Source organism: Protomyctophum parallelum (genome assembly GCF_964188405.1).
Source record: "Protomyctophum parallelum genome assembly, chromosome: 17".
NCBI classification, from domain to species: Eukaryota; Metazoa; Chordata; class Actinopteri; order Myctophiformes; family Myctophidae; genus Protomyctophum; species Protomyctophum parallelum.
The window spans coordinates 29,539,381-29,563,926 of NC_139719.1; the positions used below are offsets into that span (position 1 = coordinate 29,539,381).

General features: G+C 41.9%; 1 protein-coding gene across 1 annotated transcript in view; it reads right to left on the reverse strand.

The window, feature by feature from the left end:
- slc39a11 (solute carrier family 39, member 11) overlaps nucleotides 1-24,546 on the reverse strand; it is a 75,070-nt gene that overhangs the window by 18,918 nt on the left and 31,606 nt on the right. Inside the window, exon 5 of the mRNA XM_083788212.1 lies at nucleotides 13,749-13,857. Coding sequence (XP_083644338.1) covers nucleotides 13,749-13,857 — 109 coding nt within the window. The remainder of the gene's footprint in view (nucleotides 1-13,748; nucleotides 13,858-24,546) is intronic.

Sequence of the window (24,546 nt, forward strand, 5' to 3'; positions counted from 1 at the left end):
CCACGACACCCTCTCCAGACCTAGTGGTGTTGACGTGACGTTAAAAGACCTACATTCAGAAGCCATAAACAACGCTTTTTCTGAAGGTAAACTTTATTCTATTTGGTTTAGGGGTCTTAACATCTTGTTTTCTTCATATAATATTGGTCTTTTACATTTTAACATTTGGAAATGGCCTTAAATGGTGCAGAGAAAGCAGTTAAGGATGTAGCTCTGGTCCATGAGTAAGGCTATGGACGTTGTTTATGGCTTCTGAATGTAGGTCTTTTAACATGTAATGTCTATGGAGCGACGTCATCACCACTAGGTCTGGAAAGGGGGGCGTGGAATGTCTGTGAGACAGGCCTATTGTCTCTCAGTCTCTCTCTCTCTATTCTTGTCATATATCTGCCCGTTCATTTCTCACTCTTTTTGGTGTTGACCTGCTGACCCCAGTGCAATGTTCTCTTCACTCCACTGCTCACTTGTAATTATTGCTCTTCTTTCTCTGCCAGCCAAGTTATCCATGCCCCCAGTCTCTGCCTCAGGCAACGCATGTGAGCGTGCATGTGCACGCACGCACGTGTTTTTTTGTGGCTTTCACCTTTATTTCATTATTTTTGTAGAGGGATAGATACAAAGTGGGCTGACAGGAAAGGGGGAGAGAGATGGGGGGGGTGACATTAAAATACTGGACTCTGTGATCGATAGCAAAGTGACCCAGATGCACTCCATAACAAGGCACTCACACACAGTGAAACTCTAGAGATGCCCCCTCAGCCAGCTGGCCATGGAACTCAAACTCAAACACACGCACAAACACAAACGGAGCCATCAGATAGAAAACCCATTGGATTATATTATAAAACAGCAAAAGGAAAACTATCTGACACATTGGAAAGAAGCAACTCAAAAGCAGAGTAAACTAGAATGCTATCTGGCCCTAAACAGAGAATACACTGTGGCAGAATACCTGAGCACCGTAACCGACCCAAAACAAAGAAAAATCTTAACCAGGTAGACTCAGTTAGCACAGTCTTGCGATGGAGAAAGGCTGTCATAGGCAGACCTGTATCCCGAGAGAAGACAGACTATGCACCATCTGCATCAAGTGATCTTGGTACAAAGAAATCGATTTATTGAAGACTGACTTTCAAATGTACATACATTTTGCTTTGATTGTATTGCTGTATTGTTGTATTGTGCCTTTTGCTTTGGCAATGTAAACGTATGTTTTCTCATGCCAATAAAGCCCTTTGAATTGAATTGAATTAACATGCAGTAAAGGACGTCGTGATCGGGAGTCGAACCCGCAGCACACTGCCAGACTGGATTACCAGCCAAGGTGCCTGGACCGCTGAGCTACTGCCCACACTATATTTTTATGACTGCCCTATCAGTGCCAATGATGCCCCAGCTGGGGAGAAAGAGTTCCAGCTGTGGAGCAGGGACCAGATTTTCAGAGAGAAATGATAAGCAACGAGCTCTATGAAAACAAGCCCAACACATGAGCAATTTAAACCTATAATTATACATGGGCTATTTGAAAATCGCCGATGTGACACATTGTGAGCTTGTATATCTGCTGTTTTCCAAAACATATTGGGGGAAAAAAGTGCAAATATTTATGAAACTTTTTAACAACACAAATCTGGTACGGGTGTCCACTCGATGGCACAAAATGTTTTCAGATGGCGATACACGGACAATCACATTAATTTGGAATGAAAATGTTTTCAACATTAAGAATAAAGCACAAAGAAGCAAATACATGCCTAAAAAAAACGCGACTACTGTACCAATATTTACAAGCAACGTTAAAGGAAAACAAGTCCAAAGTCGCTTATAATATGCGGACATGGCAACCCCAGCAAAGACCTGTGTGCTGAGGCGGCATAAAGGGTGGATGGATGGACCAGGGGTCTTCCATTAAGGCTAAATCACACAATTTATATTCTTGACATTTGCAGCTATAATCATATTTGTTTTTAAACATATTTGCTGTTCAATAAGCAGCTTATGGTATAGGCCTCTATTACTTTCAATTGGGACTACTAAAGGGGAAATAAAACAGCCTACCATATGATTGCAAAAAAGCAAATAATGTGAAGCTAACATTTACATTTTGTTTGTCATTTTTCAATACAAGTGAACCAGATTTGGCATTAATGTGTCTTTGAACTCTGACATGAAACGTGCAAGGCACTGCAAGCACTGGATGAACATTTATTTTTTACATGTGTGTGCATGTAGCAGTGTGTACTTCGCCTGCGTTGTGTTGTGTTATAGAATTCGCCCAAGTCTTCAAACAGGGTCGGCAGCAGCCATTTATTGATTCACATTCACAATCACTGGCACTGTAGGCTGGCGACAAAAAAGGAAATGACACTGTCAGAACCAGCGCAGCTCCACAAAAGAAAATACATGTTTGCACAGTAATCCACCAGTTCACATCCTTGAACCATTGACGTGAATTGTGTTACATTTTACTCAAATAAATAACACTTTTTGTCACGCTAAAAAGGAGCTCAGAATTCTCAACCCACCATGTGTTTCTCAAAAGTTAGACTAGGAAGAATGAAGGGGGTTTACTCCCCAAGTCTACAGGGGCACAGGCGGTGGGGGGGTGGTCCCAAGGTTGAGAATACCAAAACACAGGTAATGCAAGAAGAACTACATTTTCTCTGTTACACTCACGCACGCACGATCAAGATGACCGTTTGGTTTTAACCGTTTGGCCGACCGGATGTAATACTGTCTAACTAGTGTGTGTGTTGTTGCATATCACTTCTGGTCTCCCGCTGGACGATCAGAAAGGTTGATCACAGCGTCGGCTATCGGCCGTGGAATAAAGCTTGTTTTGACCAGAGATGCCATCTGGGACAAGCAATTGGAGATGGTGCAGTTCAGGATAGTGCGTTACTATAAAAGACCAATTGCCGAAGATCTCCGGCAATGTCGCTAAGCGTAGTATTTATTAATTGCCGAAGATTTCCAGCAATGGCGTTTAAGAACCCTGAGGGAGGGGGGGAATCACACTTGTGTGAAGTGAGTGGCGCTCCGATCATCATTCATCCCATTCCGTTCTCAGCAAAAATCACAAATCACAAAAGTTTTTTTTTTTTTTGTAGAATCCTCCGAATGCGCTGAATCTGCTGGCGGCCTAACACAATCAGTAACCTGGAACTGTGGCAGCGAACAAAACAACACGGACCCTGTAGAGGAAGAAATCCTCCAAAGACGCCAGGGATGGACTGGCCACACTCTTCGCAAGCCTGCATCTAATACCACAAGATACTCTCTGTTCTGGAACCCGCACATGGGAGAAGGAAGGGGGCCAAGAAACACCTGGCAGGGGGACCAAATGTGAAGAGATCTGGCCACACATGGGGACAGCTGGAGAAACTGGCCCAGGACCGATATGCCTGGACACGGAGAGCATTTTGTTCGTGGCCTATTCCCAAAGTTGGGCTATAACAGGGTTTCTCAAAGTGGGTGCCGTGACAACCTAGGGTGCCTTGACACAAGTCAGGGGTGACTCAGAATACTTTCATAATATTTGGAATGTATCTACTGGTATGTGATTTCAGTTTAACCGTTTTAGACCCTCTAGTAAAACTAACCTTTCAGTGGCCAGACGTAAATCTGCCGGTGACAAAAAATATATAATTGTATGGCCAAGCCAGGCTACTGTAGGTGAATGCGTCCTTTTTCAGCCTACATAAACAAAGTCTCTTTATGACCTCTTGTGAGCTTGTAGATCAGCCATATTTGGTAAATGTTGCTTTCAGGATAGGAATTTTGGGTTTAAGTGGTTAAACGCCAGCTCTAAAAGTTATTTTCAGTTTGTCCTAATGGAAACAAAATGTCTCTCCAGTTTTCCATATGACATATCATACGGTGTCTTTGGGGAAAGACATTACATTCCTATACCATTAATATGACAAAAGGTGCTATATATACAGTATGTAATCAGGGGTGCCATGGATGATACTTACGTACAGTGGTGACCTGAGCCAAAAGAGTTTAGGACCTCTGGGCTATACTATAGGTATAACTAAGTAAGTATGTAATTAAGTAAGAGTATGGCGGGAAGGAATCAGTCATAATCTGTGCTCACGATCACTTCTCCCATTGGAAATGTCCACTTGAACCCTAGCATCCCTATTCTGGGGGAAAACTTTCGGTGAAATTGAACCAAGTACAGAGCCGACCCCGGTCAAGTTGACTAAGTATAGAGGGTTCATTTGGTTAAGAGGCTCAGGACTCCTAAAGTGCTGGGACACCCACATGACACAGATACAGGAAATGACTCTAACGTCAACCATTCTAACCGTCTCTGTTGTGGTCCAACCATGACAACTGTTGCCAGGCGATTGTCCTGGTCCTGATGTAGCTACAAAGGTAACTGTTTGAATATGATCCTGAGAGATGCAACATGCCTGGGCACAGGCACGCACAGGCACACACACACACACACACACACACACACACACACACGACAATATGTGCTACTCTGATAAGACTATACAAACGTACTGAGGTAGCTGCTCTTGTTATAATACATGTGGGAGAGACAGATAGAAAGAAAGAGGGGAGAGGGAGAGGAGGAGAGAGAAAGAATGATGCAATAAGAGAGAATTAGATAGAGAGAACCACAGTACAGCACATGGCAGATGAAGAGAGACAGACATCACTGACTAAATGATGGTCTTTTTGTATTAACACAATCTATACCAGGATTTAGAATTCTTGTCTATAGAGCTTAAACCTGCCTGTGCTAAGACAAGAATTCTCGTCTTTTATTGATTTATAATTAATCCAGAATTATAGAGTGCTCTCATATTTACTGGGTGATTATCCGTCGCTAGGCAACGCTTGCCTCCGCGTTGTGACGTCATTACACACGATGTTTAGCGGCACTTTTCTCTGAATTGAGGCTCAGATTGAGGCGATAGGTGAAGGACAATGTTAGGATATTTAGGATAGTATATTAGCGCTTCTGACGATAGAATAAAGACTAGTGCTCGCCGCAGAAATGACCGGTTAGGTTACTTCCGGTTGAAGGAGTGAGTTCACGGGGCATTCTTTTGGCACTGGCGCCACCGTGCCAGAGTCAATGGTGGCCTCAAATGTAAATTTTATGTGGCAACGCACCCACACACACTTCTGCATCAATGCACTAAGGGACCACAATGAAATACGCCTTCAGACTTTATTGTGTTTACCCTTGGCTTTTGATTGTTTATGTACCTGCCTGAGGGGAGGGGGGAGACTGTGACCAGATGTATTCTAATCTGAGTTTCAATTTGAAATCTGTGTTTGGGGGGAAATGTATTTGAATCGATTGTCTGAAGTAACCCGTCTGTCTTCATGTCGTCAATCTGTCTACAAAAAACTCTGTAGGTTCAAAAATGTACATAAGAGTAACCGTCTTCCCGTTTGCCTATTTGAAAACCTGTCTCTGCCACCAGTCTGTCTCACTGCTTGGCTGCATCTCAATTACATCATTTGTCGGGAATGATTTCCCATTGTTTGAGGTAAGATACATTCAACCTAAAGTATAGGAATTCCTGGCGTACCGGTAAATGGAGAGATTTACAGGTTTATCATTTACTAAACAGATATAATAATGGCCACAGTCACCTGCATAGAACTGGACCTATCAGTCTGCCCATCTGTCTGACAGATCACTCTCATTCATTTGTCCGTCATTTGGGATCGCTCTGGAATAACCCCGGTTAAATTTATTTGTTTCTTGGTAAAAAAAATAACATGATGGGAACTATGCAGAAAAACAAATTTGTGTGTGTGTGTGTGTGTGTGTTTTGGTGTGCATACCCTTGCACTTTGGCATTTTGTAGAGGTACTCGAGTTAATTTCTCAACAGTTATTTCAGGCCGGAAGGGAGTGCATAGCGAAGGGTTCAGATAAAAGGACAAGATGAGATCATTAGTGTGTCGCTCTGAAAGGTTTTGCGGCAGTCAACAGCTGGTGTTTTCTACTTAACACAACTTGCCCTGTTTTCATCTCCCATTGGCACGGTAAAATCGTGCTCGTCTGTGTGGCCCAGCACAGTTAGAGTTATGGAAGAGAGGTACAGTATGGGGCTCCATTTTTGTCGCCGCTGTTTCCCGCGACCCAGCCCGGAATTCAGCCGCTGCCCAAAAATCACGAGTATAGGAGCTTGCTCTGTCCCTTAATGGTATTTTGGTCCAACGTCACCCGCTATCTATTTTGCCGACACCGGTATTCGCGCCTAGAGGTGTGCTATTTTGGTCACATAATATTTGGGAAGTCGATAGTGGATTTAAAAAAGCACCCGTAAGCTGTGCCAAATTAGTTTGGTAGAGCGGCGCGCACCTCAATGGAGATGTCCAGGCATAGTCAGGCTGCAATTGTAAAGGAAAACTGTAATTTTCCTATAATTAGCAGAAGTAAGTGCCTGCCACTTCCTTGTGTCCATTGTGTTTATTTATTTGTATAGTCAAAGAAGTTATTTGTGCCAGGCATTGTGCGGCGTGCGCCATTCCATTTGCTCGTTTAGTTCATCACCGCATAGCGCAACAAATGGGCTTTAATTCCGATTTACCAAACTTTGCTCCATACCGTTCCGTAGAGACGGCCTACACGCACAATCTATATACCAAATGAAAGCCCTAATTTCATAGTTTACTTTGAGCGAAAGCATGGAAGCACAACCATGCGTGGAGCAAGAATGTCACACCTTCCCTCGGGTGTGACAGCTGGAAAGACAGCAGAAGAGTGAGACAGAGACGGAGAGGAATTCAATGAGAAAGGCAATACTCACCATATACACGGATTGAATATATTGTCACTGCAGAAATAAGCCTTTTAGCTCCTGTTTCAACGTTTTGATTTTTTTTGGGTGACGTGACATGTGAGCTTGTAGATAGATTTACTATTTTTGCTTTTATTTTAGTTAAAGTGATTAAGTGTGTCTGTGGGTTTTATAAATAAAAAACAGTAGCTTGTGACTAAATAACTGCAATGGATCCGTTGGATTGGACATAAAAGCTTTCCACGGATCCGAACAGAATTGTTGTCTGCCGGGGATTGTTTTCTTTTTTTCCCCCTTCATAAATGAATGTTATTGAACACCCTTTACATCTGTGTGTTGGTTAAAAAAAAAGATTGCACCAATGGAAAGTATTAAAAAGTGCTTTGGCGAAAACCTCCTAACTCCACTGGATCCTCAAACAATATCTGCCAAACCAGCTAACTCCAACCGTTTATCCACCTTTTTTATTATAAATCTGTGCTATTGAACACCCTTTATGTCTGTAAATACCTCCCAACTCCACTTGAGCTGGATGTTTTGTCAAATTCCTGAAATATATCCAACATTTTGGAGTTAGGTGGTTTCTTCCAGACAGCAGAGATTTGCATTCATAGTGAGACAACATGGTGGAACAGTGGAGCATGGACAAATACAAGAAAAGTTTCACACAACTGAGAAGGTTATCTTAAAGCCGTTGGTGCACGAAGCTGCACGGTTCCAGCTACGTGATCAGAAAAACATTGTGGGCTGAGCAACGAACAGAGCCTGGACTAGACGCTCCTGTTTTGTAAACTGTGTACCCAGACACTTAACATTGAATTTCACCATGTTTCACAGCACATAATTCAATCTGAGGAAATAAACAAGTGCACTGCGGGCACATTTTGATTCTTCGAAATAGGGAATGAATAATTTATTGGCGGCCATGCATTGCGAATGAAAAGTTAGTGCCAGTTGTGTGTGTGTGTGTGTGTGTGTGTGTGTGTGTGTGTGTACCCACAGAGTTCCTCCACAAATAAAATGGATCAATAATTGAGGGAAAGCGTATACAAATCCACAGTATAAAGCGCCATATTTTATCTGTCTCAACATGTGTCAGCTATGTTGAGACTGGCTACTTTACAGCCAGTACCTTGGCTGTAAAGAATACATTTTAATAAAATTATAGATTTGAATAAATACAGAAAAGCTCAAATCGTATCACATTGCTATTTCTGCATGACACTTTAGTATGGGCTTACAAGGTTATTCATATAAGCATCACATACTGTACTATATACTGTACCTCTCAATTAAAAACAAAAATGTCCTTCCATACGAAAGATAGCTAGACCGCAAGGCAGTACAGGCCTACACCAAATCTCTTTGCAAAAGTAGCCAATCTACAAATGTAATGAGAACTTCTGGATATTAAATGCCAAGTGAAGAAATGCTTGCTTGATTCAGTAAATATTGCCTCGAGTGGTCATGTGAATCACTCTGGAATATGTCGAAATCAGTGTGAAAGCTGCTGGGCACCGTCATTGGGGGGAAGCTATTGGGTTATGAGCTGTTCAAATTGATGGCCGTTTGTTAAAGCGCATATAACATGCATTTTAAAACTGCTTTTAATATTTAATATATTGTCTATGTCCATTAGTTATTTCTAATGGTTTGATCCTCAATCACCACTCTGATATAACCAGCCCTTGTCATTTCTTTCTGGACTTTGAAAGCAGTTTTAGCTGCAATACCATAATGTCCTGAGGTGGTGGGGGTGCTGATATGCAGATTATTTAATATTTGAGTCATTATAATACTGATGCTATATAAAACCAGGCTTGTTTCCATTCCATGCCAGCTTGGAAAATCAACAATTGTGGACATTGTAAACAAAGTGGAAATGCAAATTTGAAACTGAAGAAGGAGGAAATATACAAAGTAGGGTGACATTGATGACATCACAATGAGACCAAAATCAGTTGAGCTGTTCCTGAGAGCAATTTCCATTAAAGCACCCATATGATATGAAAGCCTGATTGTTCAAAATTGGTTATTTGTGGGGATAGAAAACACATATGGGAGCCCCAAAAACACAAAAGAAATTGAAAAAGTTGAATTTTATGTTATAGCTCCTTTAAGAAATTAGACTAGACTAATAACATTCCCGTCTCTGGACTCTTGAATTTCTCCTCTGGACCAGTGTTGTTTTCGTTGACTAAAACTAAGATGAAAAATGTTCGTCGACTACCCACTGACGAAAACTAAATGGAAACTAAATGAACACTAAGCTATGATGACTAAAACTAAGACTAATATATAAATATACCGACAATTTCGCCAACAAAATAAAAGTGTAAAAACGGTCATTTCGACAGCATCAAGGCCCGCCAAAATACAATTTAGTCGACTAAATCAACTGTAGATTTAGTCGACTAAAATCTTATGACATTTAGTCGACTAAAACTAGACTAACACTAAAACATTTCAGGTGAAAACTAAATAAACTATTGAAGACTAGGACTAAAACTAAAATCAAAATATGCCGCCAAAAACAACACTGCTCTGGACTGAGTCTGTCTTGCATTATGCAATTCTCCAATAAATATGCTCTCATGACATCACAAGATGATGCCATGCTTACAGTATGTGATGCCGTTACAGGTGATTTTGTACCAGATAGAGTATCTTGGTTACAACTTTGGTTGACTTACAGTATCAGTCATTTGCTGCTACAACACTGTAAATGTTCCTAGGAATTTCCTACTCCTGCAGGCTGCACTTAAATGTCACTTATATGATGAATTCCTGTTCTGTTCTTTAGCTACATAGAAATGTCTATTTGTATGTCTCTAAATGTTTTGATGAATTGAACAATGTGGACCCTGTTGTAAACAAGTGTAATGCTTAATTGGGTCGTCCACTCACAGTTAACAGTCTTTGTATTGAGTTTGTGCTTGAAATGTACTGTAAATTCTGCAAACTGTTAATAAATATTTCAATCAATCAATCAAAGCACCACAGCTAACATAATTGTTGGCCGTTAGAAACTGTTGAATCCGTCACGGCATGGCCTCAGAAAGATATCGGAAAAGCCATATTAGTCTCCCCACACCAGAGCTCATACTGTACCTCCGGGGCAAGGAAGCACTGATGTTTCAAAGAATCAGCATACATTTACAAGGAAAATCAATGTGTATCTCCAGGCAGATGTCAACAAGGAAACTTTGGCCTTCATGAGATAGGTGTGTACAAAGAAGTACTCATGCATAGCATGAAAAGGCAATACATACCATCCACATTCATATACCACACAAATCAATTGGATCCAATGACATTGTGCTTACAGTATCTTCTATGATGGCTGAGAACATGCACTATCATTACAATACAAAGGTTTGAGCCTTGAAAGTCACCACTATTTCCCAAAATGAAGAAGCCAAGCAGAGGATGAGAACAATTTGGCCCTGGAAACCCAGAGTGGAAACACCAACCAATATCTCCCAAGATAAAGCTCAAGTGGAGACAGTTGAAACAACCAATCGTTTCACATCAGAAGATGGAACAGAAAAGAAGATGGAAGAGAAAGGTTTGTTTGGTGTGTGTGTGTGTGTGTGTGTGTGTGTGTGTGTGTGTGTGTGTGTGTGTGTGTGTGTGTGTGTGTGTGTGTGTGTGTGTGTGTGTGTGTATGGCATTGTAAATGACTAATCTATTTACAAATGAGTGTTCATTTGTGTTTTCTTCTTTGTGCATGTGTGTGTGTGCTGCCCTAGTTACAAATACATGTCATGAGGATTCAGAATGTATGCAGACAGCATGGTACTCTGTTTGTTCACATGTTGGGATAGAATAAGATTGTGTATGATATTTATGTGAATGTGCACACTCATTGGTATTGCCCACACCCCCCCTTTCTGGACAGAGGGCATGGGTAACGCACGCACGCAAATATACCATAATCTTTCTTTGCAGTAGGCTTCTAAAAGCTATTTTTACAACATTCACCCTTTACAAGGGTGAATGTTGGAACAAATCCACTCCCAAAAAACCAAAAACATGTTTTCCCCTCCATCAGATTGACAACTTTTTGACAACACGTTAAATTAAATGTCACTGAAATGATGCGCTCAGATTGGATGCGCAGTGCTCTTTATGAGCAGTGACCAACAACGCCCGAGGGAGCTGTCACAGAGAAAGAAGCTGATCTCATTCAGCCTGCTCGTATACACAAAGAAAAACAAAACAAAACAAAAACCTTGGAATTAATATATTCCAAGGTGCATATTGACATTGAATTTCAAATTTCAAATTTATAATGAACATGCTCAGAGCCAGCAATACCATGGGCGCCACCGTGAAAGTGGGTGCTGTGGGGTGCTGCAGAATACTGTGATAATACCTGGAATTTATCAATGTGCCTTCAGTTTAACCACTTAAACCGATTTAGACCTGAGATCAAATGTCTTCTAAAATCATGACAGTTTCAGAAAAACCTATGTTTCTATGTTTGTGGTTCTCAAAGGTTTTCGCATTTCACGATTTTTCAAAAATAGCAGATCTACAAGCACTCGGTGCCACGCTATGAGCTTGTAGATCTGCAATTTTCCAACAGCTAAAGTAAAACATAATGCTTAAAACAGCAAAAGGGGTCCAATTTCTTAGCAAATACCGGGCCAAGGGGTCCTTTTTCAGCCTACAGTAGATCCGGTCTCTTCACCAAAAATAGAATGTTCCCCCCAGAATAGGTATTCTGGGGGTTTAAGAAGTGGCTAAACCTTGTGACATACTGCATCTTTGGGGGAAGGATTTACATATTTACATACCGTTAAAGGGGAATTTCTTCCTAACAGTTTTTTTTACAAAATCATGTTGATATTATGTATATTGACAAAATAAAATAAATACATGTATATAAGGCGCTGGTCCTTTAAGAAAAGCGTAGGAGGGGTCTAACCAAACGTCAGCCCACATAGAACAGGAAGAGTGCAGCATGTAAACTAAAACTAAAACAAATCGTGCGATTGAATAAGAGTTATAGCGGTTGATCCACCGCGGCGGTAAATCCGATAATTTGGTATGGAACACTCGGCATGTTTTTTTGTGTGTTTTGTTTAATGATGAATGGATACGTGTCTTCATATGCGGTAAGAAAACAGCTTGTGCGTGGGACAAAATGGTCTCTGTGAGGAGACTAGCTGTAAGAGCAGTAGTAAAATGGAGCTGCTTCGTTAAAACTGTTAAATGCCCAATTATGAATTGTGATGAAGATGAGAGCACCTGCTAGTAGACTGCCAGAGGTCTAGATTTGTCTGGGGGAAAATGCTACAAATTGGTTTTAAAATGAATATAAATTACAATGCTGCCATGTCTGGGGTCTTTGCTGAAACAATTTCTGCCATGGAACAAGAGTTGTTTGCACAGTTGTGAACAAACTGTGGAAAACCAGGTGTGCCATGGTGATATTGACGTAATCGTTTAATTCCATGTAACCTATTTTGGCTAACGGCCGATGTAATCTACCTAAAACCGGCCCGAAAACCGCGCGTGCACGGTCAGTCGCGCACAGTCTTTATGTGCATCGCTGTGTAAAATGTGATATTTGGGGCTTGATTAGAGCTTAATTTGACTTAGTTATAAAAAATACGATGATAGCTAAGCATCCCAGAGATCTGACAGTGCTGCACAGTCCAAAGCTACTACCGGATGTTATGGTTTGGAAGTGCTTTCGCCAGATTCGCTCTATTTGGTCAAAATCGGCATAATGGTGACGTTACCGCCACCATCAGGACTGGGTATAATATACTATATATAAATTGTAAAACCCTGAATATTTCTCAATAAAGTATATATAAAAATCAATCCTTATAGAGCTTAATGCTAGTGGGACTAAAAACACACACACACACACACACACACGCGTGCCATATAAGCGCTATAGATGAAATCGTTCCACTCATTTGCCTCTGCTAATTAATGGGGATTTTTAGTCAGAGCTGATAACGATCAGCCGTGGCACTGACAACATGCGTGCGAGTGCGTGTGTGCGTGCGTGCGTGCGTGTGTTTGAGAAACAGAAAGTGAGAGAGAGGGTAGTAGAAACCCATTACCAGGTTTACACTCGACACCACAGAAACACCACTGGCTCAGCTTCAATGGCAGAAAGTCACAGAAATGAAATGGTAAAAATGGAGCCAATATAGCAAACGGGTGAGCAGAAAATGTAATGATTAATAATGATTTATTTATTATTCTTTTATGACTTGCAGGGCAAATTATTCACTTCACCCCTTTTGCAACCAGATCTTATTTTAATTTATTTTTGGGAGACAAGAAACACTTTCCTGGGGTTTTTATGTGGGTAATATGTGTTTTTAGATATTTTAGTATTTAAGTGTCCATGATTACATGAACACTGGGCTCAAGAAACCCCAAGAATGTGTTTGTTGTCTCAATATCATTAAAATATTGCAAAAGGGGTGAAGTGTCCCTTTAAGCACTATAATGGGGTTAGGCAAATTCTGCCCTTTAGATTAGTATTTCTCAGATAGCCATTCATTGTTGAAGTCCCACTTCATGCTTCATGCATTCCCAAGAGGCCTGTACAACTCTACTTCCATTTAAGCCGCTGCAATCAAAAAAGGAGCAATATTGGCAAGTCATACATTTTGCATTAAAACAGGATTAAATACACCAAAGTGAGGCATCTACACTGGTTCTTCCTGCCGTGAAGAAGCAGGCCTGCAACTGATAGGAAAAGCCAAGTAAAGACTCAAGAAATGTGAAAGGGCAGACACATTAGAAGAAAGGGTTATAGCAGAAAGCAGGTAGCCATCAACGAAGCTTACGGCTAGAGTTTTAGAACATCTGGTGACATATCCAAATGCTTTTGTCTGTCTGTTTGCTTGCACAGAAGCCTGTGGTTGGGGTTAGGTTGAGTGTGGGGCATATGAAGGGGAGGCCTTGCCTGGAATGTGTCCTATGCCTCTACCTATCCTGATGGTCATCTCCTCTGGGTCTGAGGCCTCCTCTGCTTTCTCTTTGAGAACCTTGGAGTCAGGGGGCAGGGCCAAGGCAGTGTTGGGATCTGCCCCTATGCCCTGCAGAGAGAGAGAGGGGGGAGACACAAGAGAGGGAAACAACGAGATTGAGAGAAAGATAGACACAGAGAAACACTTGGGTTGACAACAGTGCTGGGCTAAATTCAATTCATATGTAGTATTGTATTAGCCCGTAGCACTTGCCCTAGCCTCGACGACCTTACAGGCGTATGCAAAGGCTCAACTTGGGCTTCAACTGCATACTTAACAGGCTTGTGTGCCTAAAATACAGCCGCGGTGGAATTTTTTATACTTTGGCTAAAGTGTGTTTGCTAACCTCCGAAATCCATCGTTGTCAAACATAGAAAACAGCACTATGACTTGGCCATATATTGCTTTTTGAGTGGTGAAACCACTCCTATAGACAGCTATGTGTGTCCCTGGGTCTGTCCCTGGGTCTGTCCGAGCACGAAAATAGCGTTATAGCGTTTGTTCACCACCAAGTGTCACTGTTGCACAGCCTAACACACAGACACAGACAGGCCAGGGAGGGCTTGTACAGTACAGTACCACTCACTTCAGACGGGTCTGATTTCTTTTTGGTGCAACCACTCCTATAGACAGATATGTGTGTCCCTGGGTCTGTCCCTGGGTCTGTCCGAGCACGAAAATAGCGTTATAGTGTTTGTTCACCACCAAGTGTCACTGTTGCACAGCATAACACACACACAGACAGTACAGTACAGTACAGTACAGTACAGTACATTAGTTTTGCACAAAAAAACACTCCTTGGGCTAAATTAGGCCATATCCACTTGACCAAATGTGCTGACCTCATCACGTTTGTGATGACGGCTATGGCCGTTTTCCTCCCAATGAGTGTTTTTTGTGCAAAACTAATGCTTGGAATGGATTCAGAATCATGAAAACCCCCTAGTTTCATATGTCACATGCTACTAAAAGAATGATGAAATTTGGACTTTTTTTTGCCTGAGCCACTGCCGTCGTGTGTGCGTGAATATGATTTAATGGCATCCCTGTTGCTATGGTTACATACTTTCTATTGTCTGTTTATGGCCCCACTAGCTTTGGGCTCTAATGATGGCAATGTCTGTCTATCCAGCCTAAACAAAATATTTCAAAATAAATGTGTGTGTATGTGTGTGTGTGTGTGCCTGTCAGTCTTTATGTGTGTTTGTGTGTCTATCTGAGTCTGAATGTGTCTGTCTGGATGTGTGTGTGTGCACGTGCGTGCGTGTCTGAAGGGGACAGGCTGTAGTGCGAGATGATGGGACACCATTAACCTCATGTGGCCTTAGGTAGTGGAGCAGAACACAATCTCATTACTACAACTTCAACTCAACAATAAACACCTTAGCTCAGTGCTGGAGGGCACGTCTACCCATCTGTCTGCCTGCCTCTGTCGTTCTCTCTCTTCATTCCTCCATCTCTGCCTCAGTGTTATTCCTCTGAACTTTCTCTTTCTAGGCTCTTTGTCGGCTCTCTGTTTCCTTTCTCTTTCTCCCTCTCTCTTATTGTATGATGGTCGTGAATGATAAAAATTAAGTTCAGATAACTAACATTAAACCTGTGTTAGGAGGGGCCCCTCAAAAATGTTCCATGTGGTTAAATATGTACAGTACTTCCATATTTGTCTCTACAGGATAAAAAAAAATCACCCCTGTGTGAAGTGAGGGGCACTCTTATCATCATACTGGCCAATCACAATTTGCGTCCTCACTTTTGTCTTCAATATTTGTGTTTACACACTTTAGTCTTCAATGTTTGGGTTTACACACTTTAGTCTTCAATGTTTGTGTTTACACAAACCCTAAAGGCTGGACATATCCGAGGGCTCAAAAACATGTTGGTTCTATAATAAGATCCATAGAAAATGCCCCATCATTGAAGCAAGCTCTTTCAATTTGAAGATGGAACCATTTTTACTTTTTAAAATACTAGTGTGAGAGTTCCAAAAGCTGTCATGTTTCACAGCAGCTGCCTGTGGAGTGTGTCTCACAGTGGACGGCGTACGCCTGCAAACGCCAAACACAGCATGTCAAACTTTGAGTGAGGAGAGTTGAGTACATCTCAGAGGAGGACGATTTAATATTGAAGGGAGTAGAGGAGAAACTCCAGAAGTCAAAACTTCCCCGTCTACCTTTTTGGATGCATTCCTACAATGGTTTGCTGGTGACATGCGTCATTCATATCCCTCCTTAGGGAAACTCAATTCCTTTCTGACAGCAGTCAACAGTCACAAGTCAATGACAGCAGACCAGAAAAAGGTCAAAAAGGTAGTTTGCTATATACTGTTATGAACCTGGGAGTGTGGTCCTGGACAGTCTGTCCTTCAAGGCAATCACTCTGTCTGTCCTGTAGATTACACTTTATAACATGCGGAGAACCAGTCCCTTCCTTACCAGTAGTCAGTCTACCAAGAAACTTATCCAACGCCCTCCTTGGTGGTCTGCCGGTATGCTTGTGTAGACCGTATATAAACCTTGTTTTGACATCTGGGACAAGGAATTGGAGATGAAAGCGATTGAAAGAAACCGATAGAACGGGCGTGGGTGTGCACGGCGATCAAGACTGCGCACTCCAGTGTGATTGACAGCACCAGCTATAGCAACCCAATGCTAATGTGAGTAGCATCTCGACTCGACGGATCAAAAGCACTATAAATCTACGGGATTGGCGCTGGGCCAGATTAATCCAATTCACATAGTACATGAAAGTTGCACACACGCACGTGCACATAAACACCAATTTGTGATTATTTTTGTGAGGATGACTTTTTGATTTTATGCTCCATGCTGGTCCTGGAATCAGCTCGAGTGACCGTAAACTTGAGCACTTGATTGATTTGGATGATTTTTAAATCTTATTTTAGACTTTAGGTTTTACTAGAGTTTGTATAAATTGCTTTTTATTGTAATGCCCTTGCTTGATTGCTTTCTTGGCCAGGGCTCCCTGGCAAGAGAGATTGCAATCTCAGAGGGACTTTACCTATTAAATAAAGGGTAAATAACACACACACACACGCAAACGCACACACACACGCACACACTGTCTATCAATTTGAGTTTGTGAGCTACGGATCAATTGTTGTGGCCTGCCATAGTATAATTAAAGTAATAACATGCTGATAATTCTTCTGTGCTGATTTATTGGCGTGGCTTCATTTTCTCATTCAGCCTAGTTGCAAATGCTATCATTTATGTTTGAGGTCTGAGGTTATACAGTAAGTACCATAGTAACAGCAGACCACCACCTACTATAGGGGTGTAACGATATAGTAACTGCATTGAAAGTATATCGAAATGATATGCAAATAAATCGGTATTGAATCGTTTTTCTATGCAAATCAATACTACATTTCCGTGCGTGGTATTTAGCAATGGGGGTTTAATTACTTAGTTACTGTATCGATTTCAAATCATTGAATCGCATCGTATCGGATCGCCATAATGAACCAATATCGTCCATGTATCGTATCGTCAACCATGTATCGTGATACGTATCGTATCGCTGTTAAAATATATGGTTAGGTTACACCCCTACCACCTACAGAACAGTGCTGGGGGGTCCAACCTCAGCAGCAGACACGCTTCACTGTCCATCAACAGAAGCTTTGAAATGGGAGAAAGTTGACATCATGCGTATCGAAGGAGACTCATGATCGACTGTCAGTGCTCACCCTATTACCAATTGTAGGAGTTAGCACTTAGTATTCACAAGGGACTACACACAGGAATCAGGAAGATAAAGATAAATAGGAAGTTAAAGAAAAAAGGAAAAAAGTAATTGTGAAAATAAAATAAAATAATTGAGAGAAATGGAGTGGATACGATTGTTCTTCATCGTCTCAGTCAGTCAGATAAAGACAGACAGTTCTCTAGTCTATCCCATAGGAAAACCAATCGTGGCCCGTCAAATGTCCGGGCTTCAACTTGGTAGCCTGTAGCCTGTCCCTCTATTGACTTCCTGTCTTTCTCTCTTTCCCTCTATGTAATCTTTGTCTCTCTTCCATGCCTACCTACGCAGTACGCACCCTGATCTCTTCTTGTCTCTCCATATCTCAGTAGTTGTGAGTGAATGACTATAGACACATGCAAAACAGAACATAGAAATTCTTAGCACACGACATGCACTGTGGGACATGGCATGTGTACTCTATCATAGAATAAATTTGTATTGAACGTTGCTAAAACCAAATGCATGGTGTTTGGATCTAAGAGGGTGATCCTCAACTGAGCCCGTCACTTGCCGGGAAGCCAGTAGAACAGGTAACAGAGGCTAAACTACTTGGAGTGGTATTGGATCCTAAGCTTAATTGGACTAAGCAAATTGATAATATAGTAACTAGAATTGGAAGAAGCATGGCTATAACCAGGAAATGGTTGAGGTACATAACACTAAACACTCGGAAAGCAGTAATTCAAGCTAGTGTTATCACATCTTGAGTATTGTCCAGTCATGTGGTCATCTGCTACGAAAACAGACTGGCTTACTGTTGAGAATAGATTACATTCACATACTCACCTTTTTCAGAAATCTTTTAATGGACAAAAAAACCACAGTATTTCTTTGAACAAGAACAAATATGCTCAAATCTTCTATTATTTATAGAGCTGTAATAGGTTGGAACACATTACTAAAGTGTATAACCAATACAAATTCATCTTTAAAATCAAGTTAAAAGAACATCTTATGCAAACCATTCTGTAGTAACCCCTGGAAAAATATTGCCTTTGTTAAATGTTTGTCTGTGTCGGCCCCAGGAAGACTAGCTTTTGTCAAGGCAAAAGCTAATGGGGATCCTAATAAACAATAAACAATCATGTGCTGTTGAATATTACATATAGTAAGATAGTAAAGAAATATAAACAAAATAATAAAACATGTACCGGTATGTAGAAGTGCCCTGTCATTTTCATGCCAAATAATTCATAAGACAGGCAGACCCAATAAACGGAGTTGAAAGATGCTGTAGTGCTGTATTGTTGCAATTGATGACAGAGTTTTATGTTGCACGATTAGCAGTCAGAGGAACGTGTATTGCAAAACGAAAAGTGATAATAGCCACAGTGTTTATATTATGGAGCATTTTGAGGTGACAACAGACCACATGGCGCTGTACAATGCAAGTTTTAAAGGTCTGCACACTGGATCAATGTCCCATGGATAATTATTGTATTGATGAACAAATAATAAATATCCATGACTGCAGAACCAGTTTTGTGGAAGAAATCTGTTATCCCATTATTAAACTATGGTGCATTATACAGTACAACAAAGAACCTGTTACAGCCGTACACAAGAACGTACGTACTGAAGTCTCCCCCTGCCTGTGTTTATGTGCACATACGTACTTATGTTTGTATACATACAGTACAATGCATGACACACAGACACACAACTCCCACTACCACCAGCTATTGTATATTTAATAGACAATAGCTGGTGGTAATGGGTAGTGTGTAGCTACGGTATAATAGACTCTATTATACCGTAGCTACACAAAGAGCTGCAAAATAAAGTCTGGCAACATGAATAATACAATCTTCTCCCATACAGCTCTTGGAAACACAGGGGCTTAGACAAGGACGCCATAGACACACTGGGGATAAATAACTCCTCCTAGCATGCAACATCACAAACTACATCAGCATTGAATTCTGAGCCAACAACCCATTCCCTTTAACATGCCTCTATACTTTTCCAGGACAGCTAATCAAACTGATAACCCACTGTACAGTGGGTTATAAAACCAAAACACCACCAGAAATAACAAATGCTTTTACATCCGCCATGCTGTCATTTTCACTTTATTAACGGGGTTCATTTGCATGTAAATGACTAGTGTAAAGTGGGTTGTCTCACTAGCACATTGTCTGTTATTCTTTCTCACAGTAAACGGTACAGACACATTAGAGGACAACACCATATAGTGTCAAATACAGGCAGGCTGTCTGTGTCAGTATTGGCCTTTTCTTACAATGCAACAGAATGGTGACATTTATTTGTTACCCTTACAGAGGGAGGATCTACCCCTCATCCCCGTGACCACTCAAGAGGCCCTGACTTTTAACACCATCGGGGCCCATGACGTAAATCACCGTCAAGTCATGTGCCCGAGATGGAGATTGATAATCTCCGTCAAATTCGTGCTATGAAAACTGATCGCATCGCTCTACAGCCTAGAGGCGCTTGCTGACGATGGGCACATTTTATTAATGGATTAAATAGGTCCGGGCCCTCAAGGTGTTAATCAACTACTGTATCATATTAACCGGAAAGATTATTACATTTCCCCTTGAGCCCGTTTTCTTCCCTTGCTTAGGAACCAAAGACAAATTGCATAGTATTAACAAAAGTAGTGTTATCAACTGTTTCGTGATGCAGGTTGAGCTGTAATTTGTCTGCTTTTGAGAAGACATACAGATTCTCAGTAAAAGTAAAAGTGAACTGGTCGGAATAACGTGTCCCTTCCACGCGCTACGTCCGGCCAGGGAAATTCCCCTCTGTCAGGTGAAAAGAAGCAGCTTGGACTCCTCATGCATAGAAGGAGGCATGAGGTCAGTCCGCTGCCCCCCCAGGTTGGCAGAGGAAGTGTAGCGCCCAGGATTACATAGATAATTGGCACTGGGTGATAAGAAAACTGGGTTACAAAATCGTGGGATAAAAATTTAAAAAAAAAAGAAAAAAAAGTAAAAGTGAAATATTTGACAATATCAAAGCACCTCCATGACATTGTAAAATGTAAATGTAAACAATTCTAAAGCAGACCTTATATAATAGTTCCAATTGTAAGGAAGAAACAAGGGCAGTTGGATTCCAGGATAGTCATTCCAATGAAGCAATGTATCATGCATGTGCCTGCGTTTTTTTACACTGTGTGCATGTGGTTATTCTGTGTTCAGCCATTTTAGGACTAAAGAACGTATAGTTGTATACGTATATTGCGATAATAATGTGTAGTTAACACAGAATCCCACAGGCACACCGGGACTTGTCTCATGGCACACCATTTGGAAACCACTGCTCCATCTCACTTCTCAGACACTCCAATTACAGGGATGTCCTGCTCCAATAAGACAGGTCTTTCATGCAATGTCAAGCAGAGATTTGAAATATGTTCTCTCCGGGAGATTTCTCTGACTGTGTTGAGTGTTCACCGACAGTACTTCAGCCAGCAATTTTCTGACTGGGCACAGTATAGGTCAGTGGTCCTCAACAGGCGGACCGCGGTCCACGACCGGACCCTGGAGAAATGATAGAATAAAGAGAAAAGGCCTGGGCCGTGGCTCAGCGGGAGTGACCCCCCATCTGTCTCCCCATGTGTGTGTGTGTGTGTGTGTGTGTGTGTGCGTGCGTGTGGGCATTCGTCAATGACAGATTTGTGTGAGCAATGCAACGGCAGAGTTAAAGGAAACAGTCTGACTCTCTCTCTCTCTCTCTAACACTAAGCTTATTCTACCTTTGCTCTGTCACGCACAAGCACGATGTGATGCGCAATTAACACTCTGAATGTGTGTAGGCAATTTAGGCATTTAGCAGACGCTCTTAGGCCTATTATGGGCCGGCATGTCATGATGACAATGTCGCGCTGACTGGCTCACTAGCAGTCACACATTCACACATTCAGTTCATGGATTTTTGGAGGTGTGAATAATGAATATTTGTAAAAGTGAAAAAATATATTTTCATACTCTGCCACCCCAGTGTTGGTTGGGATGGGACCAGAGCAGAAGAGTTTGATCAATACTCAAGGGGGACAGTCCCCCCCCCCCACCCCGCAGCCCCGCCTCCCCGCACCCCCCGTCCCCCGCCGCATCGCGGAAAAAAATACGTTGTTTTCGCTGGTACTTTTAAAGCAGCTTCTATAGGCCAATGTCCAAGCCAAGGTGAGGACTTTCAGGACTATATTATTATTATATGAGAGAGAGAGAGAGAGAGAGAGAGAGAGAGAGAGAGAGAGAGAGAGAGAGAGAGAGAGATCATAGGCGGCGGGTGCGTTTTACCTTTGGGTAGGCTACAGAATTGCGTTGGGGGGGACTGTCGCGGATTTATTTATTTATTTATTTCCCAAATGTTCTAAAAATGAGTTATTTTAGCATACTTTTACCAATGAATTAGCCTATACACAGACAACGACTGATCAGCCTATTTTGGACGATATGGGTCTTTTCTCGAGTCAGTGTGTAGTCTCACTAGTCTGTGTAGGGTTAGGTATCTTTGGTGAATTCTTGATCAGTGTTATTATGTCACGACTCCAGAACAACTACCATGAAATTCTGACACGCTTTGATGTTGTGGACATCTGGCTAGGTGAAAACAAAAGAAACCCGATTAGCATTTGAGTAGCCTACTTTTTAACACCTCTTGGACAGCCGGCGGAGTACAGGGGAGGCGCTGTTTTCCCGAATATTTGCCGGCGGAGAGGTCCAAAATGTTTGGAATTCCCAGAAAATATGTAATGTAAATGTAAAATGTCCACGAAAATCTTCATGGGGGCCTAAAGGGGCCCTGGGAGTCTTCATGGGGGCTGCGGCCCCATGGCCCCCACAGACTCTACGTCGTTGGATGGGACCCGGTTTGTATAGCTTGGTTTGACTGTACTAAACAGGCATAGTTGTTTCTAGGGGAGGGGGGCGAGGGGGGCAGCCCCACCCCATGGGGCCCACGTGGCCCGCGACCCGCAATTTTATTTGCGTGCGCATGAGACTGGACCATGGTTTTATTCAAAAAATATTTGTGGACCTTCAGCATTTCTAGTTGAGGACCCCTGGTATAGGTATAGGTCTGCAATTAGGCTCTTAAAGAAGGTTAGGTGCCTCATGCTGCATTACTGACTGCATCCCTGGTTGAGATTTATGTTATACATGCAGCATGCATTTAAATGGTTGTCAGACCTGTTTCATAGCTTAGCTTTACAGGAAAAACTCTAAAAGAGAACACCAGCACTCACTGAACTATATTTTTTTAAGGCAGGTTTAATTCATTAAATGGTTGACATGGTACGCTGCAGCCGAGCACAACGAATGCGTTTCAGCGCTCAAGCCTTCATTAGCGTTTCAAAGTCGCTGTTGTGCTGCCCTGCAGCGTACCATGTCAACCATTTCATTACTTAAAAGTGCCTCAAAAATGGGGGTTCCGTGAGTGCTGGTGTCCTCTTTTAGAGATGTTTCTGTGAAATCACTTACCCAACCGCACGTTCGGTGACGAATGCTCAGAGTTTGAGACTTGTTGGAATCATGCTAATTACTACCTTGATGTTAATCTGTTTCATAGCTTGCCAATGTATGTGCAATTAGTGGACACAGTTGCTCAATTGATCTACAGATGCAAAATCTGTATCTCCATTTCAGAAGGATCACTGACTGTGTTGGGAATGGTCCACGTTGATCACCAATAAACATACTTTTCATGAAAATTATATGATTTATCATTACAAACAAACTCATTGCACAGGCACAATCACACGTGCACGCAGTCGCACACGCGCACACTTAATTAGTTTAATTAGTCCGACTTAATGCATCTGTGTTGAGTGATGAAATGAGTGTTGCCAAGGTGTTTATGGAAGAATAATGTCCCGCTAATGCTGGCCAGGCAACCTTTCCGTCTCCACAATGGAGACCGCCTCCATGGTGTATATACGGTATGCAAATGTCACACATGCATTCAGACACACAAGTCATGAGTCACACGACTGTCTGACTCTGTACACACGCCTTCACTCATACACAGTACACATATACGTACAGTAGTATATACAATATTAGGTTTGTGCTGATAGCCCATAACATTGTGTATTGAGTTGACACAACCTCTTTTTTTCACTGTACCGTACCGAAAGAACAACAAAAAAAATGTTTTTCTTCCAAAACTAACGGACAGACAGACAGACAGACAGACAGAGTCGTTATGCTGTTACTGACCAGGCTGATTGAATGATTAACAGAAAGCAATGTGGTGGTGCCCTCTGAGGTCCCCATTGGCTGATTGGCTGCCGTTTGTCCTGGTGACACTCAATTTGAATTAATTTGATTGATGGGATAGTGCAAGTGCATGCATGGGTGTGCGTGCACACACACACACACACTTCTCCGAGGAAGGTCTGTCACAGACTGGATGATGATTGATGAAGACATTATGCAAAGTGTGTGTGTGTGTGTGTGTGTGTGTGTGTGTGTGTGTGTGCCCAAAGGTGCGTGCGAATGTCAGTGTGCATTTGTTTATTTGACAGGCTCCCAGATAAATCAATGAGTCCTAGCTTGGTGCCTGGCCCTTAATTAACAAGCCACTGGCCTGTGGGACACCGCTATATATCACACGCACACACACGCACACACACACACACACACACACACACACACACACACACACACACACACACACACACACACACACACACACACACACACACACACACACACACACACACACACACACACACACACACACACACACACGGGTGTAATGAAGTGTGAATCCGGTTTACAACAGTGTCATGATGATGATGTGGAAGATTGTGATTGATGATGTCAAACTGCCTCCAACATAATGTAGGATCCTCAGCCTGGACACTAACTCCCATGATCTCGATACACCAAGAAACACATCTTATGATCACCAACATGGTCTAAGTATAATCCGCAAGGATGCCTTTAATTATCTCCAGTCCACCTGGCCAGAATGGCTGGGAGGTGGATTTTGTGCAACATATGGAATGTCAGAACA